At 46.7% G+C, this 26,805-nt stretch overlaps 1 protein-coding gene across 8 annotated transcripts in view; it reads right to left on the reverse strand.

Moving 5' to 3' along the window:
- Window positions 1-26,471, reverse strand: part of RFFL (ring finger and FYVE like domain containing E3 ubiquitin protein ligase) — a 29,132-nt gene extending 2,661 nt beyond the window's left edge. Inside the window, exons 1-8 of one of the 8 annotated variants that reach the window (XM_050321683.1) lie at window positions 26,343-26,471; window positions 22,658-22,735; window positions 21,798-22,031; window positions 7,986-8,173; window positions 3,792-4,196; window positions 2,127-2,213; window positions 1,563-1,770; window positions 355-378 (exon numbers count right to left, since the gene is read on the reverse strand). In XM_050321683.1, coding sequence (XP_050177640.1) covers window positions 355-378; window positions 1,563-1,770; window positions 2,127-2,213; window positions 3,792-4,196; window positions 7,986-8,168 — 907 coding nt within the window. In that variant the 5' untranslated portion in view covers window positions 8,169-8,173; window positions 21,798-22,031; window positions 22,658-22,735; window positions 26,343-26,471. Of the gene's footprint in view, window positions 1-354; window positions 379-1,562; window positions 1,771-2,126; window positions 2,214-3,791; window positions 5,096-7,985; window positions 8,174-13,430; window positions 13,845-21,621; window positions 21,774-21,797; window positions 22,032-22,657; window positions 22,736-25,148; window positions 25,752-26,342 lie in introns of those variants that run through there. The other 7 variants (XM_050321680.1, XM_050321681.1, XM_050321684.1 and 4 more) reach the window with 7 other exon arrangements.
- Between the last annotated feature and the right edge of the window lie 334 nt (window positions 26,472-26,805).

Below are 26,805 nucleotides of genomic sequence, written 5' to 3' on the forward strand. Positions count from 1 at the left end.
TAGCTTTTCCACTGAAAACACCACTGAGATTCTCAGCAATGAGGCCAGGGAAGCAACGTGGGTCTCTCCTCCCAAGTAACCGACAGGACAAGAGGAAATGGCCTCAAGTTGTGCCAGGGGAGGTTTAAATTGGATATTGGGGAAAAATTCTGTCCCAAAAGGGTGGTCAAGCATTGGCACAGCTGCTCAGGGCAGTGGTGGAACAAATAACCCTGGGGGGATTTAAAAGCCATGTGGATGTGGCACTTGAGGACATGGTCAGTGGAGGCCTTGGCAGTGCTGGGCAAACTGTTGGACTTGACCTCAGAGGGTTTTTCCCACCTAAACAAATCCAGGATTAAGGATATCACTTACCAGTTTGATCATCCATGTCAGAAACTGCAACAGAAAAAGAGAAAGTGATTTGGTGAGAACCAGCTGGGGCAGAAACGTTACCAGGCAGGGGCTGAAAGCCCTGAGGGAGTTGCTAAACCAAAACTGCTTTTTGCTGATCCCCACGAGAGGCTCAGGCTGGGCTCTGAGCACGGCAGGTTCAACAGCTGGCAAGAAACTTTCTCCTATCCTGACTTACACAACACTTAAGGCTTCGCAGAGATAAGCAGCACTCCAAAGTCATGTCTCAGTTTTTGAGACAGCCCTGGAATGAGTGCAGAGTTTGGCTCCCTAGTGCTGCACCTGCAGCAGCCCCTCGTGCCAGTTTCTTTGGTGTTGCACAAGCACCAGGATTGTTGGGACACACACAGAGGCAACTGTGATTAAGAGAGAAGGATAAATTCTATCAAAAGCACAAGATACAGGAATATAAACCCAAAGGAGGTGTCTTAAATCTTGTTTCATTTAGAGAGGACAATGCTGAGAGAGATGCATTTGAGGAAACGAGTTGTTTGGACATTACTGAGAAACAAACCTATGGAATCAGTGTTAAAGTAAGTTTCTCATGTAAATAATTTACAAGTCTATGGGGTTTTTAAGTGATGCCCTGGAAGTGCAAAGTGGCACCTGAAAGTCAAGCCAGGTACATTCTCTGTGCACCTCTATCCCCTCACCTCTCCCTGAGCAGGTCCAGCAGGAACACTCTTGAGATAAGATAGAGTCAAACCCCGGCTATGCAGCCACTGTCCTGAGCTCATGCTCTGAATTTCCCAGCTGCTTTTTGGTCACAATTTCCTGCCTGGGGAGGGAATTTCCCTGATCACTTTCCCAGTTACCACGAGTGCAGAGGGAAGAGCTCAGCCAGGTCACACAGCAGCTGTTCTGTGGCTGAGGCAGTGCCCCGTGGGATCTGCCACAGCCACACACCATCCGAGGTGAAGGGTGCACAGCTCTCATGTTGCTGCCACAGGGCAGTGGCTCTCCAAAGGTCCCAGAAGGCTCTCCTCAAACAACTACCAGTAGTGGTGAGCAGAGTTCAGCCACTTTCACTCTAATGTGCAAAACACTCCATCCTTCCTCCCCACTTGCACAAAACAGAAATGTAAGGTAAGTTCTATTTCCTTCTACAAGTGTTACAAAAAAAAAAGGGAAAAGCTGGAAAACAGGCACACATTTGCTAAGCTGCTCACCTAGATGCTGAGGGTCTTTCTCTCTGTAGAGACGGGTCACCCTCTCCATCAGCTCCCACTTTTCACAGCAGCCTTTGTAGGTGACGAAGTTGCGGGCGAGGATCTCCTTGAGCTGCCGCACGGAGAGCGCGTTGATGTCCCCGATGCTCCTCAGGTCGGAGAGAGAAGCCTTCCTCCCCTGCACCAGGTTATCTTCAGAGTCAGTAGACTGGAAGGGAACAAATGGGGAAATGATTCTTGTCCTCAGCACCTAAACCCACAATTTGAATCAACTTTCAGTATCTGCATGAGCAGGAATTCACGTCTGGTTACTCTGAATTCCTCCATCAGAAACACAAATCTTAAGACAGAAATAAATAATTTCTATTATCAGTGTCCAAGTGACACCAGTTTCTCCTCTATATATAGGACAAGGTGCTGCCACAGGAGGGGGTTGGTTGGGTCGGCCAGTTTTCAGTCTCAGTTACTGTTCAGCCACCCATCTCTGCAGTAATGATTCTGTGGTAGCAAATACAGCCCAGGAAACCTGGTATTCCTTGTCATCCAATTCCAGGACACACAAACCTGTGTCTCCTCCTCTGCTGGTGCTTCCTCTGCTGCTTCCTCAGCTGCTGTCACACCGACTGGGCTGGGAGGCACATGACCATTTGCCTACAAGAGGAGATAAAGCTTTCACCAACTGTGGGTGTCCAGAGGGAAATCAGCTCCAGTGCAGAGTCCCTGCAATCCCTGGCCACTGGAAGGACGAGTGCAGCACCAGGTACAAGCCAGGCACACTCACAGAGCATTCCCTGTGCAGCACTCACACAAACAAAACTTTCTGAAGTGCAGCCTCTGAACCTTTAAAGCCTCAGTACAGAACCTGTGCAGTAAAATCCCACAGGATGCTCTTGTGAGGCTGGATCAGGAGGAGACCAAATGTATACATGTGAGTTTATATATGTGTGTGTGTATGCAATCCTTCCCTGAGTGTCACACTGGTGTGAGGTCAGAGCTCTGGCAGCTCCTGAGCTCTCAGTTCAAGGCTCTGCACAACCCTCCTCTAACACAGCTCAGAGTCTCCAGATCTTCACAGTAACCAGACAAACCCTTCTCAGGTGGGTTCTGGAGTGGGCAAACAGGAGACTCCGAGTGAAGGAGCAGCAGCAACAAAGCTGGTGGAAAAAAGCTGAGCAGCTGCTCTGGGCTCTCCATAAAATGAGAAGTGTAATTGTATCTGACTCACCCTCAGCAGCCTCCCTTCCCCTCTGGTTTCCTACTGACAAAGAGGCTGTAATGTTACCATCCTACTTATCCAGGTGGGGACTTGTTAATATTTACAGAGCACAAGAACAACAATAACCATCAAAGAGCCCGGACTGTAGCAGGATGTCATGCAAGTAGAGACAAGAAGCTGAAATGTATCACGGGGCACTAAGGGAAGACAACAGAGCTGGTAAAAACTGGAATGGCAATATCCAGAAAACCAGGCAATTAAAATGCCTTTTAATGATTTGTAAAAAAAAACGTTCTCCCAGGAGAACTCCTCCTTTGAACTAGATTCATCTGCTGAGGAAGCAGAAGGTACACACGTTTTCAGGGAACTAAATACACCTATTAACTCTGTAATAGGACAAGGAGCAGATGTCAAACACTGAGTAAACTTCCCACAGCAGAAAGCAGAAAGACAAACAAAGCAAGGTCAATAAAAAATAATTAAGCTCAAATGCCCCTGACGAGGTTTGTCAGAACTGCAGGTTCATCATAAGCCGAAGCCTCGGCGACAGACTCGGGGTTTGTTTGGTTTGTTTTCTATTGATCTGAGTGCAGGAGACACCAAAAACTTCGCCTACTTCCTATCATCTTTCTCATCAGTTCCAGTTCCCAAAGTGCTTCAGTCTGTGCCTGCTGCCTGGCACAGGAATTAAAGAACAGTATCAACCATTTCATTACACCTGCACGCGGCTGTCAGGAGTTGTCAGCCCCAAAGGACCAGGCACAGGAGCATCTTCTGGCAGTGCAAGTGTGGACCAGGGAAAACCCACCCCAAAGCAGTGCTGCTGCTCTGAGAGTGAATGCTTGACATGCTCAGCACTGCCCACCAAATTCAAATCCCCTAATGAACGGCACAGCAAAATTAGTGACAGCGAGTCACAGCTTCACACAGCAAAACCACAGGCAACATCTTAGGAGTTAATCCAAAACCAGATGAATGAGTTTGCAAAGGATGGTTCTGGCCAGAGACTGTACCTGTTGGTGCTCCTGAGCTACGGAAGTTGAGATGGGATCTGTAGACACCGAAGACTCCTCGAGTGAGGTAGAAGAGGACAGGCTGGTTGGGGGGTGACTCACAAAGTCTTGCTGTCCAGAGGCTCTGGTATTAAATGTGCTTGTTCTTATCTGATCCTCCTGGCTAATTACAGGCTGCCGGCCAAGGATCAGAAACACCAGGTCCTCCTTTTCACGACAAAACTCCGTGGAGATCTCGTGGAGGGCCAAGTAGTCTCGCAGGTCCTTCACCTTCATCTTTATCAGCTCTTCCCGCTGGAAAGCCGTGGCTCGGAAGCGCTGGCAGAGGTGGCAGAGCAGGGGCCCCCCCTCGGGCTGGCTGGAGCACGACGTGCAAAAATTCTTCTTACAGTCCAAGCAGATGTGCTGGTAAAGAGAGGGGAAAGGAATCAAACCCATCCTGTGCCAGGGGGACTCGGTGACCTCCCGTCCGGAAGCCAAAGGGAGCAGCAGCCTCTGCGAAAGCACAGTCAGAACCTTGGGATTCATGGAAAAGTGCCCTGTCTGTTCCCCGCGTTCCTAAATGAGGAAAAGGCCTGATCCCTGAGCAGATCTCTGCCTTCCTCATTTCCCCAGAATGAAGCGTTATATTCCCAGTCAGTTCCCTCAAATGGCAGGAGTTTTCTGCACCTGCTCATTCAGTCTGAGCCAGAGGAAGTCAGGAGATATCTCTAAGGGAATCTCTGTCTCGCACGTGAATTCCAGCTATTTGTAAATATTGCTCTGTGCATTCAGAAAGCTCCAGCACTGGAGGGAACTACTTAAAAACATTTCTCTCTTTCATAAATTTAATACTTGCTATGAATGACCTCCCTCCCACCACAACTTTTTTTCCCCCTCCAATTTGCTGCAATCACTAAATGAATCTTCCTTTCACCGTAAGAGGGAAAGGGAACAGCAAAGCTTACAGTGTAAAGCAGACATCAAAGAACTCAGCATTTATTTATACAACAAAAATAGCTTATTTTGAAAATAATACACCCACTGTGTGCCAGTTAGTGCTAGACAGAAAGTGTTGGAAGTTTTGGAAATATTAGGCCCCAGACATTTAAAAACTTTACAGATGAAATTCTGGTGTTTAATGTTTATATTTGATACTGTTCTGATCTTGTCACTCAGGGCTCGATTTTCAGAAGTTCCAAGCACTCACAGTCCGTGTTGACTTCTGCAGAAACTTGACTGTTCAGCACTTTGGAAAGGCAAATTCTACATTTTCCAATAGGAATAGCAGCAGAACAGCCACATTACGTGTCTTTTAAAAAGCCCTGAGGGAAGAAAGAAGTGGTTTCAGTGCTGGTTAAAGAAGGTGATTCAGAGTCTCAGAGAAGCCAAGCACCTCTATGAAATCCTGACATCCTGATCCTTCCTTTGTGCAAGGAAAAGAAGACACGTGGAGTTGGAGAAGCAAAAAACTCAAGGACAAAAGAGAATTGTTTTATGAATCGGTTCTAGTGATTAAAGAACATCTCTGACTACACAGCTCAAAGAGAGCAGATGTTTCTCATGTTTTACAGGGTGTAAATACCCTACTTGCTTACAAAAGCTCCTTCTGATCCCCTGGCAGCCCCCTGGCTCCCCACACCCCCTTACAATTAACACCAACAGGCCTCTCATTTAGACCCTGGAATACACTTACAGTTCATGGAAAGAATCCCCATTTCCTGCCCAAGCACTTTAAGACATGAAAACTTCTACCACAGAGAGGATCTCTGGTCATGCAAACTTGAAACCTCATCTCAAAAGCCCTGTCTGGGAGCCTGCCAAGGAAAAGTGACTTTCATCAATCAGAAAGCAAGGCAATTCCCACAAAACATCCAGTTTTGACAAGTTTTCCTTAACTTGCTCATTATAAAAGCCATTCATATGTAATTTTTTCTGACCCTGTGATTGCAGGAGCAATCCTGTTTCTTGGGAAGTTTTCAGGGCAGAGACAGGAACTAATGCTTTGTGTGTCTAGGGCAGGGGAACAAACACTCCACAAAGGCAAAGAAGTGGAAAATAACCTCACTGACAACTTGCCCTCTCTCAGCTACCCATCTCTGACAGGGCAGAAATCAGAAGAACTGAGATGAAAAAAAACTAAGCAAAACCAAAAAAAAAAACCAACCCAACAATAAAACCCCCACAAAATAACACAAAAACCCCAGACAAGCCCACTTTTTTCTGGCAGGGGAAGCCAAACTTGCTCCAAAGAGAACCCCTGCATTGCCAAGGACCTTCCAGCCAGAAAAGCCCTGCTGGAGCACTCCCACCTTCAGGTGTCACGTAAGCAGGCCCAGCACAAGGGCTGTGTTATCCAAAGTGTTCCTTGCAAGCCATTAACAGTAATGACAGCCTGCCCTGGTTATCAAATGATACTTTTCAGAAGTCAAAACAAAGCCAGGCACGTCTCTGGCTTATCAGTTCAGCACTAGGCTTCATCTGCAGACAAAAACACCCCCCAGCCCGTGTCTGAGCACCAAGTGTTCAACCAGGCACGAGTGGGGCACAGCTCAGCCTCCAGCAGCTTTTACAGCTTTGATGTATTTGCTGAACTCTGACTACAAGGGTGGTGATTGGAGGCTCTGGGCTCTTCAGAATGATTAGTTTAAAGTGTTGTTGTAAATTAAAGCCTGCTCCCAAAAGGTCAGGCCGTGTCCAGGATGGAAGCTGTTCCTGGGTGTTTGCTCTGACAGCCCCATCTCCCAGAGACACCAGGATGGGGCCCTGATTCCCTTGGCTCTTCCCTGTGTGCAGGAGAACACCAAGTGCCAGCATTCCAGCTTCCACTACTGTTGTCCAGGGGTTTTTAATCTCACACTGCAGCTTGCCAGGAGCCTTTTCCTGAAGTGTGCAAAGACAGGCACCTTCCAGAAAATGTCAGCCAGTTCAGGGCACTGAAATTAGAAAATGGGGGAGGATGGAAGAATAATCCAAAGTACCCACCAAGGATGCCACAGCTTTCTATCAGCAGAGAGGGGGGTGAAGAATCCTTGGTTTAAATTTAAAAGACCTTGAGGAATCAATTTGCTGCAGAAAACCAAGATCAAAATAGTCATCTAGGAAAAGGAAAATGCCAAAAAAACCTCAAAGATTTTTGCTACCATGATTAAATGTTACATCCTTTAAAGATGCTCCAACAGTTACTGGAAAGCACCCTGTAAGTACATGTTCCATTTAAATGTCCCCTACCCTAATCCTTCTGGTAGAGGCCATGTTACATGACAATTAAAATACAATTAAAATATCAAGTACTTCAGATAGCACCACTCTGCTTTTTGGGGTTTTTTGTTTGTTTGTTTGGGGTTTTTTTTAGAGCAAAATGCATCAATATCCTTGTTCTGTGAGAAGAAAGCAACAGCCCAGACTTACCATTTCCTACATGAGTGTCCCTTGTGCATGAATAAAAACGTGCAAGGAAAACCACTTTATGAACTTACCCATCTAATCTAAAAGGGCTGTGGCCAAAATTCACTATTATTTGTGCATTCTCACATTCTTAAGTTCAGTAACACACTATAGATCAGACACTTCTTAAGCCACAGAATGTGGATGCAGAACAACTTTCCTCCCTAAAACATTTTCCAGCAGCATTACAGGACCCAAATAATGCAAATCCAGGCAGGATTTGCTGTCGAATTAAAAGTCCTGTGGCAGCAACTATTTTGGCATCTATACACTCACAAATGGAGTTCACAAACAAGATAATATAAATTCAGGGTTGGCTTTGGGTTTGTTGTTTGTTGGGGCTTTTTTTTTGCTTCAGCAATTCCACACTCACCCTCAATAAACTTCCCTGGCTTTTTCAGTTTGAGCAACAAGTTTGGAAAAGAGACAGGCGGATGAAAGCACAAACATTACTTAAACTTCTTGCCAGAACTTACGTATTTCTTTTTTAAAGGACATTAGTGCTTTTAAATAACAATAAATCACATTTAAGCTGCTGCTCCTTCAAGTGATTATCAGCAGCTTGCCTTTCTTCTTTCCAGCCAAGCCTGCTGAAGGTTAAGTGTTTCCAGCCACATCAAGGATTCTGAATTGTGAAAGAAGGACCGAACACCCAGAAGTCTTTCCCCACATGGAATGTCCTCAAAGCAGAGGCCTCTGGTGAGCACCCATTTCCTTCCCCAGAGGCTCTGGATGGTCAAAGGCAGCAGCTGAACACCCAGCACTCACCTTGCTGGCGGCGCTGCCGAACTGCATCCCGCAGCCTTTGCAGCTCTGCTCGGGAGCCGTGGGAGAGGGGAAGGAGCTGTAGCCGGGGTTGGAATAGGCCTGGGCTCGGGCTGGCGGCGGCTGCGGCTGCATCTCCTCGGGTGAGCCGTCCAGACAGAACCAGTTGCAGCAGCTCGCCCACATAGTAACTGCAAGGGGGAGAGTGGGTTAGGAGCGGCGCGGGGCTCGGTGTGAGCTGCAGTTACGTTGCCCATCATCATCCACTGCTAGCAGTGTCTCCCTTAATTATGATCCTTCCTCCGGCACGACGTGCCTTTGGTGGGAAGGCACAAACACAGCTCAGGACAGTTATTACTAGAATTTCATGTGAAGATAAGATAAATTTTACGTTCCACTTGGCTGAGGAGATTCTAAATTTGCCGTAACAGGCTGTCTCTGTTTCACATAAGCTGCAATCCCTTGGGTTTTGTGCATCAGGAAAAGAAAACAGAAGCCGGAATTATGTGGCATACAGCAGTTAAATAAAATCATGGGTGGCTATTCTTCAGCCTCATCCTAAATCCCTCTACAGATTTACAGCTACAATATCTGAGAAGATAAAATAAAAGCAAGGACAGTGCAGCCACTGATTTCACACAGTGCAGTTCTCAGCTGAATTTACAGTATCATGAGGCTAAATCATCACACACGAGTCAGTATCAGCAATGTAAGAAAAATCAAATACTGGCTTCAGTAACTTGCTTGGGAAAACAACTGTATCTGAGACACACAATCACTTGTTTATTTTTTCAAGTCAAATTATATATATATACACACATACATATAAACACACACTTACCAGAAATCCCAACAGTCCAGCGCAAAAGGCTCAGTTTTGAAGTCTCCAAAGACCACCTATGCAACAGTACTCCAAAAATACACTGCTATAAACTTGCTTTTGGGAGTTTACAAAGAAATCTGAATTCATCTGGGCATTCAGTTTCTGGAGCACACACCATGTGTCATCCCTTATGGGCAGGCAGAATACAAATTGCCTCCTCTGCACTTCTGCTCTCACACAGGAGTTCCTGGACTCTGTTTCTTTTATGTCTTAAAAATCAGGTCCATCACTGAGAGCTGCTCAATTTTATAAACTTATGGAAATCAAACACCCCTAAGCTTCACTCCCTTCCCCTCAGTCAGTATTGCCACTGTGAAACTCCAGATTCCCAAGGGAACGGGGCTGGTATGAATCCTGAAGGTTATTTGCTATAATATACCAACACACTGTTCTGTTGGGGGTTTTTTGTTTGTTTGTTTTAAATCTTTTGTGCTGATGTGCTTGAATTGGGAATCTTTTGCAGTCTGGTGCTGTTCCAGTATCTGCAGCTTTAGTGGCATCTCTAATCCTTTCAAAGATCTCGCTGAGTTTGGCTGGTGGGAGCTCCCACTGTCCCAGCCTTTCAAATCCCACAGTGCAGGCTCAGCCCAGAGCCCTCCCTGCAGGGTCAGCACATTGCAATGCTCGAGTGAAAACCTCCACGCTCGTGACAGGATTCATTCCTGGTGGAACCCATGTGCACATCCTGCCCTGCAGATTGCACTCAGACTGGCAACCAGACCTCAATAAATAGTGTAAATTGCACTTAGGCTGCCAACCAGATCCCAATAAACACACGGAGGGAAGTGCTCCATGAGCAGGAGTAACCTATCACCCATCTCTATCAGCTCTGCACTGCAATCAAACAGCTACTTTAGATGGTATAGATAAAAAAAACAATTACCCTCTTTCTCTCTGCACATTAATTTTAAAGCTCTCAGTGCCACTCAGGAGTTAACACAGCCTTTATATTGCAAAAATACGGAAATCCTAGTTTAAATTGTGCCCTTTGGAGGTTGAATTTGTTCCTAGGAATTGCAAATCTAAACAATATTAGAGCTGCACAGCCAAACAAGCCTCCACAACCTCCCCAGCAGTGGAAAACTGTGTCCAGAGTTAAGCTCCCTTCCTGTTTCAAGGACCCCTGCAAACTGAAGGCCACCCACGATAACTGAATACACAAACGCTACTGCCTGCCCCCAAAAACTGTTTTCCTAAAAGAAGACAGCCTACTAATTCACTCTGGAACATTGCAACATGTCAAACATTGGGAAGAAAAACACAAGGCAGTGAACAAACTGGGATAAAGCAAGACAGAGCTCAGCATTCAGCTGGGGTTGTAGCTCTGTGACTGCCAGCAAATTAAAAGGCCGACAAAAAGGCTCAGACATTTCTTTAGAAGAACATTAATCCTGCTCAACTACAAAAGCATGGAAGGAAAATGTCCATCAACAACTAATAACCAGGACTGTCCTCTGATCTGGAACCTTTTTCCAAAGGTATCTCCTTTTTTGAAGGAGAGCCCATCTCTGTACCTTGTACAACAACAGGAAATACAGGTAAGACTCAGCAGCTGCTCCGAGAGGGATTTTCCCTTTGTTCTGTACAGGATCAGCTTTAGACCTGAGGAAACAAGCCCTGCCACCGGGAGAGCACTTGGCAAGCAGAATCTCACACTGAAATTTCAGGATGGCAGTTTCCTTGGTAACTCTACAGCCAAATGACTCCCCGATTTATTTTCTTACCTGTTCAGAGGTGCCCGGTGAGCACCATCCAGGAGCTGCTCATTTCCCTGGGCAGTGGTTGCAGAGGTGGCAGAGTCTGAGGGTCAGAACTGGGAAGCCCTGCCCTGTGCAAAGCCTGTCTGTGCCCTGCAGATCAACATCTGTTCTGCACCCAAGGAGCTCCACAGCTCCTCTGAGGTGACACAGAAATGCCCAATGCAAAGGGCTGGGTAAACACTTACAGTAACCTGACTAATATCAACGTGACAGCTTGGGAAAGTTAATGACATCATGGATTTCAGGAATCCTCAAGGAATACCCTGAATAAAAGATGTTGGCTTACTGGCAGGACCGACACTGCAGGCATTACCGATCCCAGCGTTATTCCTGGACGAGATGCTCCTAAGGGGTAATGGGAGCCACAGAAACAACTGTTCCACCCACGGACCTGAGCGTGGGCTTGGCAAACTGGAAGTCACCCAACAGTGACTTCTGGCAGGCAAAACCTACCTGCCCTAAATCCTAACTGCATGTTGCACTTGGAGCATCTGCCAGAGCAGAGGGAGAAGGAGTTTCATCAAGGGTGGAGACACAAGATCAAAGAGTCTCTCCCGGACTTGCAAACACATCCACCCACATGGCAATCATCACCTTGGGAAGGGGGACTGTTTTATCTCCTTTCCTGAGCTGCTTTAAGGACAGCCATAAGAAATCCAGTAAGTATTGGCAGGCAGTTGCTTGCCATGTTCTGTGGGCAAAGCAGTGCCAGCACTCCCTCATGCTCTGCTGGACTGCATTTTATCATTTATTTATTTTTCCAGTCTGAAGCTGTGGATGCCATTACTCTCTTCACTGAATTTAAAGAGAAGAGTGAAATTCATTTCATCACCTGTTCATTAACACATTCTATACAACACCACAAGTTCTGTATAAATTTGCAAGCGTGATTTAATTCTGGAGGAAATACCAGTGATGTCAAAGATTTCCTCCCATACACAGTTGAAGACAGGGTCCCTAATGCAGATCTGGATTCTTAAGCTTTCCATCTTCATTAAAAAAAAGTGTTTGAACTCAGGTTCTCACTATATATGCAGCATTACTGCCATAACCTTGCTGGAGTATCAGAGATCACTGCCTACACACAGGAGTTATTACACATGTTATTTGGATTTTTATTAAAGGGTAGGCTGTGGCTGCAGAGGGAAACTGTGGTTTATGTTTGAATATAAAACTTCCCTTTATTTTCCTAAGGGTACAAACAATAAGGGACCAGAACAAGCAAAAGGAACATCTCAGAATCAGATTTCAGCTCTGTGTAATAAAGCTCTGGAGGACCAGGTCTGGCTTCTTTTCCTGACCACTCAGGAATTCAGCAGCTGGAATGCAGTAGCACCAATGAGACACTTAAGGGATCAAAAGGAACTGAGCTCCCAGAAGCAGCTGATTTTACTCCCACATGAGGAGAAGCCACAGGAACAAGTACTTCTGCTCCTGAGAGGCCTTTAACCGCTGGAACAGCAGGGCTGATGATCCTTGAGGCTCTTGCAGATGGAGCAGGGTGCCAAAAAGGGAGGCAGATGCAAGACTGCAGCTTCCAGTGGTGTTTGCTCATGGGCCCCAAGAGCTGCCTCACACCTCCTAATTTACAGAAGGCTCTGCTCACCACAGCTGCTTCTCCATCAACTCCCTGAGCCATCAAGCTCTTCCTTCCACCTCATTCGTCAACAGATCATCCTCCTTGCTACCTCCTTACTGCCTTCAGAACCTGCTGTGATTAACTATAGATGCTCCACAACAACTCCCTGGCCAGCCTGGCATCCACTGTGTGGCTCCTCAACAGCAAAGCCACGTTCATTGGTAAGACACAACTTTCAAGGCAACACACCCAGACTGGGGTTACACTGTTCCCAACAGCAGCAGTCCCTGCCATTTCCAGTGGCTTGAAGATCACTGGAATCTGTTCAGGAGGCCAGAAAAAGGCAGTGTGGCTTTAAAATATTCATGTATTGATAATGCACTTTTAAAAGTACTATTTTCATTATTAATCATTATGCAAAATCAATCAGATCTCACTTGCATGAATGCTGTTCTGAAATGGCTGAAGTATTTCATGGGTTAACCACCTTGGTGCCTCATTGGTGGCATGGGACAGTTGCTCATTATTACAATTTACTGCTTTTTTTTCCAGTAAACCTGCACTGATAAGAAATCCCTTGCTTAATAAATTAGTTTCACTAATAACCTACTTTGGTCAAAAATTAGTTTTTACTTGATAACAGAGCTACAGAATAATCTGCTCAAAAGCCATTTATGCATAAAGCATTATTTTTATCAGCCAGAGACCTGAATTATGATACACGGGAGCAACCATATGTTGGGACAGCTGGAAAAGTCAGCAAACGAGCCACTCACAGGAAGGACAAGGGAAGGAGTTGCCAGTCTGAACATGACATGGTGTCTCAAGCACTACAGAGCACGAGAAAAGGAAGAGATGGGACCAGCCCTGGCTGTCCATCCCAAAGTATGGACATCTCATTTGCTGGATGTAACAACTGGACTGAGCACATCAGATTTTTATGTAGGGACAGAATGAAATGTGTATATGAGTAAAGGCAGTAGTTCACCTGTGCCCAAGGTGACAGATTGCACACCTTGAAAAAATGAGCAGTTAAATATCAGCACTGTATCACAGCTAGAAACAGGAGTGTTCAAGGGAGAAACCCAGAGATTTGGGGTTGGAAGGAGGAGACATTTCTCCATTCTGTTCTGTGCCTTGCAAATGCCTGCAGACATTTCCCACCTCTAACCAACCCAGCATACAACAGCAACAACCCTTACAAAGACCAATACACGATTGCTCACCAGTCTGATCAGCAACTTTGATGAGAGTCTAAAACCTTCCGGGTGAGAGAACCTGCCCAGCCGTGCAGGCAGAGTGTTCAGCTCAATCCACACCGAGCAGTCACCACGGGGCGTCCAGGGCTCCTTGGGGAGGATTCTGTGCATCCACGAGTGCCTGAGCTGCCGGGCACATCAGGGCTGCCCCGGAACAGCCCCCGCACACGTCCAGCGGCTGCTCCCGACGGCCAGAGCGGGCTGACAGCGGCACCGCTCCATGTCCGTGCGCCGGCTACGCCTTCCCTGCGGGAAACTCACAGCGGGAGGATGGAGGTGCATCCCGTGCCCTCCCGCAGCAATCCATCCTCAGACCCCCTCCAACACAGCGCGCACTTCAGCACCTCGGAGATGCCTCCGACAGGCCCTTGGGGGTCAGGAAGCTCGGAAGAGCCAGCAGATGCCAAGGCGCGGAGCCAGGAGGCAGCTCCGGGAGCGTGGCACGCAGCTGGACCGGGTGCCGTGAGCCCTCGCTGGGTGCGCCGCGGCTCCGAGCGGGCGAGCCCGGAGGAAGGGAATCTGGCCGCGCACCAGCATCTTAATGAAGGAAGTGACATCCATTTACCGCGGAGCAGAAAGTAAACAGGGCAGCCCGCTGGGGCAGGGAGCAGAGGGAGCAGGGAAGAGCTGGAACGGGGCCACAGCAGCTCGGCACAGCCACGCACAGCTCGGTGAGGCGCTATCGCCCGGGATTACTGCTGAGCTGAGGGAAGCACCAGTAAAACTTCCCACTTGAGTGGTGGTACAGGGCAAACCATCGCGCACACAAAGACCCTTTCATGCTGCTATAACCTGGTTTACGTTGAGTAAACCGCCTGCAAGGTAAGCCCTTGGAAAATTTGCTTAGATGAGAGGAAAATTAAGAGTTGTTGAGGGTATTCTAAGGACATTCTGCAGCTGTATCACTGTTTATCAACACGCTCTGAGTAACTTGGCAGCTCCCTCCCAGCAACACTCGATGCTCTGTTTGGTAGGAGATTTCCAGACAGATCTCCAGTGAAAGCATCTGAAATCCCACCAGCACAAAGGAGCTCAGCTTCAAGCACCTCTTTGAAACTGGAGAGCTGCACTTCCCACCTGAAAATTGAGAAAATGGTTCTGTAAAGCTGGGTGATTTCCCAGGAAGCCGATTCCAAAGGCAGAAACAGACACCCTCTCACTTGACTCCCAGCCTTGCACCTGAATTGCAAACTCAACACTCACCTGCTTTCCCTGTTCCCCATAGCACAGGTAACACTGAATTTTCCCCATTTTAACGTGAGAAGCTTGGAAATCCTGTTTTGTAAGGAACTGGGTACCTGGAGTGAGTATTATCTCAATATAAACTGTTTATTTGGACCCAAAGTTGCACTTCACATATTGAAAAATATTTAGATAAAAAGCTCCTCTTGCTATTAACTGTAATTAGGTCTGGAGACATCTGCCAAGATGGAAATTCAACAGCCTCCTTCCTTTGCAAGTCAGTGACATTATTCCAGCAAGCTAACAGAAAACAACTCGATTAATTAAATCATGTGACTGGTTTTAGAAAATTATTTATCTTACCCAGTCTGCCTCAATTCCTTAGTCCCACACCTCTTCCCAAGGAATGTGCTGTGACCTTAGATAGACTTATCTCCCTTCCACTCTCCTGCTATGGTGAAAAACAATTCAGAAAGCCCCTGTGCTCTTTCCCACTGGTTTGATACTCCTCAGCAAGACTAAATTAGCAAGCTGTGACATATAGCATGAGCCAAGCCAGGAAGAGAAGAAAGGAAACTCTGGAGAAGTAAGATTCCAGAGTACTCAGTTTTACTGCCATTCCCACCCTCCCAGCATCTTGTGTGCGAGTACCTGCGTCTCTATCCTTCGTCCCACACTCAAAAGTGGCAGTGAAAGTGGAAGCTGTCCAGGAGAACTTCAGCAAGGAGCAGTCCAGGAATCCTAGACTATCACCTACCAACTCAACCAGTCCTTTTTATTACAGAGGAAAAGGGCTATGATGGATTTTTTCCTCTATACATTCACATCATCACCGGTCTTCTGGGATTTAGTTCCAGTGGGTCACCGCTAAAATTGTAATTGCAACAACTGCAATATGTAGCAGTAAATTGCTCAAGGAAAATCTGAACATTTAAATAACTGTGTAGCTTCCTTAACCATCTTTAATACAGGAAAGTTGTAATTTCATACTGTCCAGATTTCATCTCAAAACCCACCTAGACCACTATTCCATGACATCCATGTGACAATAGCTGGGGGAGGTTTGCTGGGTCCGTGCCCACCTGGAAGCCAGGAAGGGGTTCCAAAGGCACAGCAGAAGCTTTTCAGGGAGTCTCCTCCTCCTCTCAACACTACAAATACCCCATTCTCTCAGCAAATTTTACAGTGCCCAGAATAGAAAGCTGCTGAAAATAAGTTTCTGCTGTGCTGCAAAAGACTGAGTGACTTCAGCATTTGGGTATTGCAAACAAAGAGGAGCAGATCCACAGCTTAACCAGGGACATCCTGGGAACAGCTCTGAGTCGCCTCAGCTCCCATCCTGTAAGAAGGTAACCCCTGTCACATGGCTCTAATGTTACTCTTCTCCTACATGGGGGAATGCAGGGAGCTGGAGAAATGATGTCAATTGGTGTTTTCATCACATCACTACAGTTCCCACTTGAGATAAAAGGCGATCAAGCTATTTCTGTTGAAATCCTTGGCCCCAGAGGCCTGTGATGACAACGGCACATCTTGTTTCAGTGGGACAGGAGGTCACAAACCTCCCCTCCGAACTGGATAAACCACATATTCATCAACAGTTCGTCTTCAGGATAAAGCACAAGCATAGGGGGGCAGTTGGAGGGAGAAGAGGTGCATTATCCCAGACACTGTGCCCAGAAACCCTTGCCCCACCTGGTGCACCAGGATCCTGAGAGATGGAACCCTCTACAGCAGCTGTTCCCAAAACAGAGACAGTTCCAAGCACAGCCTTAAGTCTTGCACTGTTACTCATCCAAGAGCAGAGACTGGGTTGGAGGTGGCACAGGATCAGCCAGAATGACATGAACTTTCCCTGAAATTGGGAGTGCAGTCAGCACTAATCCTCCAAAGACTCCGGGCTGTCGCTGTGCCTCCAACACCCAGAACTGAGGGTTTGCTGATAAACTTCAACACCAGTTGGAAACCCCATAAATTACTTGTCATGCCAAGTTTCAGTTTTATTTTTAAAGAGTAAACTTCTAAACCTTCCATACACCCCTCCTAAACTAAAATACAGTTTCAAAATTCCTCACACGCAAAATCTACTCTTCTCCCCCGCCCTTTATTCCAGAAGCTGTTAGTAAAAAAATCAACCTAACCCCCATGGAATTTATACAAGTGGAAAAGTGCACGTGCAGTAAGACTGCCTGTACCACAGCTCTGTGCAGACTGACAGGCAACCTCTAACCTATTTAACTGGAGCCTGAAAAAAGATAATTTTTATTTGGCTGGACTGAAACAGATCTGGATGTATGTAACTGAGGCACATCATACCAAGTACAAACACTGCAGACTCATTTCATAGCTATACCTACTCCAAATTAACCTGAATTCAAATCCAAACTAGGTGCTGGAGTAGAATAAAATGCAACTGCAGACACGTACAAAGACCAGCACAGACGTCACATCCGAAACGGTGTGGGAAGCTCAGCTCTCCCAGACTGCAGAAATACCTCTGAATTAGTCAGGAGTTAAAAAAAGATCCAGGATATTGAATACAAACCTGAAGACTCATTTTGTTACTGAGACAACAAAAGATATCAGAGTAAAGAAAGTGAGTTTATTTATGGTCCAGTCACCTCATCTGTGGACGAGTTAAAATGCCCCACCCTCTCGGGAAGGAAGTTAGTACAGGTGGAACTTTGAGAGGCACTTTGAAGTTGAACTCTTAAAGCATTTCCGTAAATATTATCTTTGTGCCAATCTCCACTTAGCACTGGAGCGTTTGAAATCAGAACTGCTTCCCTGCAGCCCTGGGTAAGAGCTGGAAAACTGAGGGAAGTTCAAGCCTTACCATCCCTGTCTGCCAGCAGGACTAGCATGGGCTCCTGACAGCATTCACAGGGCAGATGTTGTGGAAATTTGTTTGGAAATGTCCATTTCCAGCCATCCACAGTGTCTGTTTCTAGGGCTGAAGGATTCCTTTACCACAGCCCTTGTCTGATTGCTGTGCCTCTCTCCTTGCAGCCTCAATCTCTGCAGATATTCTGGGAAACCCAAAACAAAAGCAGCCTAAAATCCAGGTTTATTCCAACCTAAGCATGAACAGGCCCAACATCCATCTGCTCCCGTGTTTTTGGTTACTGAGTAGAGGTGTCACATCCCCAGGAGATTCTGCAAGAGGTCGCACAGGAGCTCACCTACATTATCAGCACCAACCACTCAAGTAAATGTACATTTGTCTCTTGGAACTAAAGCCATTATCCCAAAGAAAGGTAGGTCCTTTAGTGCCCTGTCTCTATACATATGTTATGGCAGAACACTCAAATTCTTTGCCAAGCCTTTTCAGCACCTGTGTGAAGTGCAGGGCTGGACGGGCATCCTTTGATGGCACCGCTCACCTAATCCTGCTAAATCCACGGGATCAAACAGAAAGCCCTGAACATGGAATCACTGCTGGATCCAACCATCCAACCTGTACAAAATACATCAGAATATAAAATACAACAGAAGACTGGGAGGACAGGAGGTAATGAAAGCTTCAGACAGGTGGGGGACCTGCACCTCCTGGATTCCCTACCTTTGTCTTGGAGAGGACATTTCCCATATATGGCCCAGGCCCACAGGCAGCTCAGGGTCACATTTCAGTGCAGGGCTTTTGGCAAGCCCAGGCATTCAGACACCGTGAGTCAGCGCTCCAGAAATCATTGGGTCTTCTTATAAACCAATAAATCTACTTGGGTTTGTTGGGTTTTCTTCCCCCCTCCCCTCGACCTTTACAGCACACAGACATCATCACGTTTTCATTTCGCTTCTCTGTAGCTGGGAGGAGCATTTCTTTCCGTTCTGGGTTTGTTTGCTTTGTAAAATGGCAGACGAGGTTTTCCCATTAGACTAAACCCTGCTGTTGGGGCATGAAGAATAAAACCAGACCACCTATCACAGAGGTTGGGAACAGATACTGAGCTGCCTTGTACTTTCACACAGCCGTTTAACAGCAAAGAACTCTTTTTTTTGTTGTTGTTTTTTTTAAATAAAACCTCAACACATCTTCACCTCTGTTTTCAGAGCCCAAACAAACAACCGCTTATCTGGCATTTCAGCACGACAAAAAGTTCCCCATGACACAATCTTTTCCACCACTGACCTGATAACATCAACATGAACTTTCTTCTATTTTGAGCTCTACTTGTCTCAGTTCAATAGTTCAGCAGAAACTGCCCCATTTTTGATTACACAAACAAAATCAGATACCAGATATTCCTCTTTTTTTTTTTTTTTTCTTTTTAAGGCCTGAATTTCAAGAAATCCCATTGGGTAATTATTTTCAGATTAGTAATGGGATAAATAATATGGGGCAATGGAGGGTGAGGATTTTTGTTCTCAGTTTCTATCTGTAAGCATCTGGGCCACTTCAGTTCTCTGTGCTTCAGTTTTCCATAACTAAAATGCAGATAATGCCCCATCAGGGAATGGAATCAAGTTAATATTTCGTTGTTAATATTTAATTTCTTTAAAGCAGGACTTTGTTTGTAATGGAATTAAGTAATGTCAGAGAACTACCACAGCTCTCAGAAGTGAGGAACTTCTGGGAAGAAATGCTGAGAGTGAGCGACCTCCTTGCACTTCTGCAGAGCATCTTCACTTTACATTAGAAAAAAACCACATAATGTATAAATAAAAAGGATGAGACAAGATGATTTGGAGGCCAAATTTGCATTTCACACAAGTGCAAAAGACATGCAAGTCCAGTACGGTTTTTGGTGGTTTGGTTTTTGTTGTTGGATTTGTTTGAACTTTGAACTTTCCCAGTTCACAGTGAAAATTATGCTTAACATGCAGAACAAAATATTGCTTAAAAAGCTTGGGTTTACTTAATGGGGTACTGCAACTTGAAAAAAAAAAGAAAAAGAAGTGTTACTGACAAATGTGGCCTTGTAAAATAAAACCACAGAACAAATAAGACAAACATGCTTGGGACTTGAGACAAGATAAGGTCTGAGGAAGGCAGCAAAGATTTTAGATTTCAAATCTTTTGTGGATTGTAAAAATTCCCTTTTACTCACAAGTTCAGAAAGTTCAATAAATATTTATAAACTGTTTCCTCCATAATCAAGGACTAAAGCTGATCAGGCAAGTATACAGTAGACAGTAATAGCTGATACCTTTTCTTCACGTTTGCTTTTACTAGGGGAATTTTTAGGAAATTCTACCACATAACACAGATTTAATTTCGAGCCTGCATCTGTTATTCCTGCCAGAGCAATGAAAGCATTAGCTGGTGTTATTAAGAGCCACATCCAGAAGTAAAAAAGCAAACTCAGGCCTCCAGAACAATGTCTTACCAAGTGACTTTGGCTTTGGGCAGAGCAGCACAGACAGAGAGACAAGGCCTCTTTCCAAGAACAATCATCTTACTTCCCTCAGACAGAGTGAAGCCTTTCATGAACCAGGCTGGGGTTTGGCCTACATTCCCTTGGATGAAAAGGCTCCATTATATGCAGTTGAACGCATTGTCTGAAAACCCTGATAGGAAGCAAGAGGGGAACAAACCAAAACGGTGGAACTTGGTGAAAGGTGCTGTGTGTTATCTCCAAAATACACACATTTTAAACCTTGAAAGAGGTTTTCACCCACAGACTTCAGAGATGGTATCAGCACCTGTTCAGGACCATCAGATAAAGCCATTTGCAGACTGAAGATGTCCCTGAAGGCAGGCACAGGCACATAGAAAAATGCTGAAAGTACTTTGTCATTAAACGTGTTATTTTCCCATACACAAGTAGTCATTTACTGGTGCTCTGAATTCCAATTGCACTCTCTGTGCTCACCTCATAGGCACTGTAAGTCACCCCTGAAGCCCAGCAGAGAGCTGAACAGCATATTTCAATTCTTTTCAGGAATTCCTTCCTTCACTCACAGTGACATTCTTGACTTCAGTACTTCCATTGCAAAAATCCATCTGTGATTTGTGTTGAAGTCGGAGGAGCAGGTAACAAGAAGTATAAATAAACAGCGGGAATAGAGAGAAATAGTTTGTCAAAAAGGAGGCTGAGAGGTCCTGGGCTTTATTTTTATTAAATACCTGCTACAGCTCCCTCTTGTTTCTCTTCTGCATAAGACACAGGATCTTGTTCCTCCTACCCCAGAGCCCTTTGCACAGCGACAGGCGGGGTTTGACTGAGCTGACAAGGATCCCCTGCAACAACTGATAAACCTTTCCATCCGAGGAACAGAAGGGATGAATTATGCAAACTCTCAGCCTCTGACTGGCAGAAACCTGTGCCCTGAGCTCCCAGAGCATGAATCACTCCCTGCACAAACACCAGCTTCGATTTCAACTTTTTTGATTATACAGTCAAGAGGGACTTTGCAATCCACGCTTCATTTGGAATCCGAAAAATAAACTGTTTCCAAACTACTCTGCAATGCTTGTGCAAGGGCCTCAAGACAGGCAGGGATTTGGGCAGCTGTGCCACCAGCCACAGAAGCTGCATTTTAGAACTCTCCCTTCTCTGGAACAATTGGAACTTTCTCCAGGCCGCAGTCTGCACACAGAGCACAGTGTTTCCCTGCAAGCACACAACAGCTTCATTATTGTTTAACTACCAAAAACCAGCTCCAACAATCTATCAAGCTTGACATTTTATCCCTCTCTGCTGCTAGCCCACAGTCCTGGGCACATATAGGAAGAGGCTCAGGGATTCAATAAGAAAAGTTATTTTGTTAATCTAAACAGAGAAACGTTTCCCTTCTTTTAACCATTAATTTGCCATTTTTGAAACCTGTTCGTCCTCCAGATTATCAGATCCAAGTGTTCACAAAGAAATCTATGCCAGCAGATGAATCAAAGCTACTTTTCAAGATATGTATAAAACAAATTCCAAGGCAATCCTATGGAGCACGAATTCCTCAGTGCCTCAGAGCAGCAGTGCCACTTGTGGTTCCAGCCCAGCCACGATTATTTTAACACCAAACCAGAGCAGAGCACTACCTTGCTGCTCATCACCCTCCATGCCCAGGAGCGGCACTGCTGGGCAGTTTCCCGAATAACCACGGCTCAGGCACAGGCTTAGGGAACAGCAACATATCCATGGAAAGAAACTTATCAACACATGATGCAACCTGGTGGAGAGTGTCCTCAAACACAGCGCTGGGGGAGTGACTCACCCGAGGGTGAAGGACCTGTGGGAGCCACGCACAGATGCCAGCAGTCACTTCTCTCTGAGCAAGGTATTCTGACATCAGCAAAGGAGTGGTGTCACATCCAGCTTCAGTCTGGACTTCCACGGGTTTCTGACTCATTTGGGGAAAAGCCAAGCTGGTGCGGGGATTCAGTGGTGCCACCTGTGGCACCGCACTTTGAAATCATCCACGTGTAAAATGCCCAAAGGTACTGTCCTTCTGCAACAGAGGTTACTATGACACAAGCTACTCCCAAAAGAGAGTATTTTAAATTTGCCTGTTTAAAATCACACTTAACATCAGCCTAAACTAAAAGATTCAAAGCATGTGCTGCTTAAGTATAGATTTACAAGCACATCCCACAACCTTCTGAATGTAAATAAAAAGGTGGCAGCATTAAGAAAAAGCTGATGTTAAATTAGTATTTCAGTCTTCACTGAAATAAAATGTGGAAATTCCTATTCCGAGACTATTTGGTAGAGGAGCCAGAAGGCATTAGAGAAAAAAGCCTGATTAATATTTTGGAGTAAAGTGAAAACCTCAAGAGCAATTAACGGGAAGAATTTGTAAATTTTACAGACACTGAGAAGAATAAACAGCATCTCAGAAAACAACACTTCTTTTTAAAGAAATTCCCTTATGGGAACATAAATTTAACAAGCCAAAAGGCCTTTCAGAGGTTAGAATGAGCCCACTCAGTTCTGGGGAAACTGGCTGAGAAAGAACGGAAAACCCAATACAAAATGTGAACTCTTGATCTGACAGTCACACTCTTGGTTTCTTAACCAAAATGATGACTTTTCAACCTTGTTGAAGACTGAATAATTGGCTTTGGAGGCACATACCATCAGGGGGTTGGAAGCCTTGGCATGCAGAGTAGTCCTGGTCCTGACATCAGCTCAGCAGTGTCGGGATTCTCCCACCTGTGAAACAGAGATGACACTTATTCACCCCTGCAAAGCATTCCACGCTCCCTGAGAGCCAGGGGATGGAAGCTCACACTGCTGACTTCTGGCTTCTGGTTCATGACAGTTAAAGGGGAGGAAAACAGGCTTGATATGAGGAGCCACAGGCAGGTGATGTCGAGGCTAATGACTGGAATTAGGGGAGCAGGAGCCAGGCAGGGGAGGGCTGGGGAAACACCGGCACCACGGGAGGCCATGGAAGTGCAGAGCACAAAGCACAGGCAAGGAACAGCAGCGCAGACCTCACGTGGTCCTGGCTGCACCACTGCCCCCAGAGTTCAATCCAGACTCAACCAGCCAGCCCAGCCCAGCCTGACAGCAACATCCAGGTAACTTAAAGCCAGGCTGGGCTTGTAGGCAGAGCTCAGACCAGAGGGCAGGACTGAGTTCCCTCAGTTTGACTATCAGGCACCCACAGGTCCTCTTTTCCCTGCTCAGCAGCAGGTCACACACATTTGTGTCCAAAAAAGGGACGTGAACCCACACTTATCTGCATCTCACATTATCCTCCTGCCTGCAACGTGTTTATTAAGCACCAAGTACTTAGTTCAAGGTACTTGCTGATTTTCTTATCTTTGGATCAGGCTCTGCATCCCTCAGGACTGGTCATGGGGTTTAGAGAAGAGTTGGAGGTGGGTGATCTTTAATTAGAACTGGGTGATCTTTAAGGCCCCTTCCAGCCCAATCCATTCAGAGATTCTATGGCTTACATTTGTGTAAGCTAGAGTGTGAAAACACATTCTTTCCCTCAGGGACAGGAAAGCAGCCTAACCCTAATTAAATACAATTTTTCCTGCATGTATCACATGAAGCCAACACACCCCAGGTGAGGAGAGCATTTTACCTGGCTAGACTTGAGCACACAAAGCTGCAGACCTGGGTCAGACACAGCCTGCCAAGCTCCACTGCACTCTCAACGAGCCAGAGCCAGGTACAGATACAGGAACACCAGAGCAGACCCTGGAAATCTGCTTTCTCCCTTCCACCAGGCAAAAACTGGCTCAAAGTCCAAAGCACATGTTTAATGACCCTTCATAGGCAGAACTAGGAGGTCAGCTCAAATCATGCCCCAGCCTGACTGAAGAGCTGACAATCTCAGTTGTTATTAACAACAAACCACGGTACAAAGTTGCACAACAGCAAGCGAAAATTGCACGATTCAACAAACAAACAAGCAAACAAAACAACACAAACCCACACTGAAGTCAACCACAATAAAGAGAAAACTGAAGACCTGAAGAAAGGAAAGCAGATTTCAGTCATAAACTCAACTAGTGAGCACCAACACCACAAAAAAAATCATCTCTACTATTCCTTTCTACTCTCCTTGCAGAGTATTGCATTCAGGTCTCATTTTAGGGGCCCAATCACATGTACCTGCCAAGGAGAAAGACTGAGCCTCACTGAGAGGCAGCCTACATTTCCTATCCTACAATTAAACACAGTACTTAAATGATGGCTTTAAAACTAATCCAATCCAGCAAAAACTTGAGCAATTAAGAACTAACCCATTAACACCACTGTCAAGGCAATCAGCTTTTCATTAAGAGTTCAGTTGCTACAGCTGAGTGGATCTGCAGACACAGGTGGAGGCAGGTAACTCTGCTCCAGGACTCCCAGCACCAGAGAGAACTGCCCAGAATGGGAAACACAACAGCCCAAGGTGATGGTTTGGTTTCATTAAACCCAAGTGTGCCAGCCAAAATCAATTCTGATTACAAAGAATGACTACAAGATCCCCCTCCCCATCACTGTGGACATACACGTGTTAAGGAGATTCAGTACTGGATGAGAGGAGGTAGGGAAACCCAAGGATCTGGGATTTGTAAGAAAAACTTAAAGCTCACAGCTTCCTGCTCCACTTCTCAGCTCTGGAAAAATGAGCTCACAGTGGAAAGACAAAGGGTTAAAACTCTTTGGTTATATAATCATGTGTATGCTTAAATGAGCATTTCTCTTAAAATGTGAGCTTCAGAGCTTTGAAATGCAACCCACTACAGTTTGAACACAATGAAATGCCAACTTGTAATGCACCTGTCATTCCCCATCCTGATGACATGGAGAGCTAGAAAAGCTTTTCTGTAGATCCATTAAGAGCTTTCACAATTCCATAACCAGGTTAGAAACAACAGAAAACTGCCCCAAGTCTCTCCCCTGCTGTGAAACAGTTCTCCAAACCCAAGACCACGTCCTGTGCTCCCCACGGAAGACTCGCTGTGTGTCAGGGAACAGGAAGTGAGCTCAAATGAAACAGAAATAAACCCTTTCTGCCTCACCCAATTAAACATTACCCTGGGCACAGCTTAACCAAAGAGCCATAAAACTAACCCTCTCCTATCTGCCTTTAATGTTATACTTGGCTCTACAGTACCTGGCCGTCCTTGCAGTGTCTGAAAACAGGTGAAACTCTGGAGTGCAACTGGTTATTTATCACACAGTCCATCCTCAGCCTTTTTGTCAAGTCCCTGGTGTGAGGAGGCTCGGACAGGACCGTGTTGCGTGTTCTCACTGCAGAGCTGGCCTTTATTAACCTGCACTCACCTGAAACACCGCTAAGGAACCGATGGGACGATGAGTCAATACTTTCCCCACAGGAAACACCTTGACCTGCTTACAGGAACAAACTGCTCTGAAGGACACTCGAGTACTTTTATTTTCTGAACTCCTTTTGCTCTCTGTGGCAAAGGAAGGGCTTGCTCAACTTGCACTTTGCTGTACCCCCCCCTTCAAGTTTGAGCAAAAAGGGGGCAGAGAAGAAAATAACTTGGGTCCTTGACACCAAATTACACTTTAGACGTGCTAAGATGCAAAGAGATAACCATTTCAACTAAGAGCTCTACAGAAGGCTGGTGCTTAACCAGAATTCCTCAGCTCTCACAGCAATTCGAGCAGAACAACCTACCAAACCCCAGAGTGTCCTTGGGAGCACAACTCGGAAAAGGGATGACTTGCTCAATGCCACTTTTTAAACAAAAGAGGCTGCACCAGAGTCCCACTCGCCCTCATTAGGGAAACCCTTTAAGCACTCCCTGTGAGGGAGCCCCTTTACCCCATCTCCCCAAAACTAAAACCCACGTGCTACAGCCTCTCCCTGCCCCGGTGCCTGTCCAGGCCTGAGCATCCTCATTCCCCCCCCCCAATTCCTGGCAGACCCTCCTGCCCCATGTCCCCCCACACTTGCCAACACCCCAGTCCAGAGGCTTTTCCTCACCCCACAGTCCCTGGATAACCCCCAGGGGCAACTCCACTGCCTCTTGGCAGCCCCCAAAACCCTGACAATCCTCCAGTGCCCCACACCCCCAAACCTGGTAGCTCCCCCAAAACCTCACACACCTACGCACACGCAGCCCCACTAAAGCCCCACACCCCCAAACCTTGGCAAGCCTCCCCAACCCCCAAATCATGGCAGCGCTCTCAAAGCCTCACACACACACACACACACACACACACACACACAAACCTGCAGCCCCTCAGCGCCTCACATCTCCCACCCCCTCAGCGCCTCACATCTCCCACCCCCAAGCCCCGCAGCCCCCAAACACCGGCAGCGCCCCAACCGCCTCACCTGCCTCCCGCAGAGCCGCGTCCCGAGCGGGCGGTGGGGCGGGGCGAGGGGCCTGGGGCAGGCGGTCCTGGTTCCAATCCCGATCCCAATCCGAATCCCGCTCCCGGTGCCGGTGCCCGCGCTCGGCGGCGGCGGCGCTATGGCAACTGCCCGCGGGGCCGGGCGGGCGGAGCGGCCGCCATGGGCCGGGCGGGGCAGCACCGCCCCTGGCGGCGCGGAGGACTCGGCGGCGCCCCCTGCCGGCCGGGAGGGCAGCGCGCCGCGCGGCCGCTCCGGGGGCCGCGGGTTCGAGACCCCGGCGGGGCTGGTGGGGAAATAGGGGGGGACACGGCGGGGTCTCCTGCGCTTCGGGGGTGTCCCTGCGGGGGCTTGGCTGCGTTGCACGGGAAGTGGGTATATTCGGACAGATCACAGAATCAATGGGGCCGGAAATGACCATCAAGTCCAACCTGGGACCCAACCC

The sequence above is a fragment of the Myiozetetes cayanensis genome, unplaced genomic scaffold (genome assembly GCF_022539395.1).
Source record: "Myiozetetes cayanensis isolate MyiCay16 unplaced genomic scaffold, myiCay2020 scf27, whole genome shotgun sequence".
Lineage (NCBI taxonomy): Eukaryota > Metazoa > Chordata > Aves > Passeriformes > Tyrannidae > Myiozetetes > Myiozetetes cayanensis.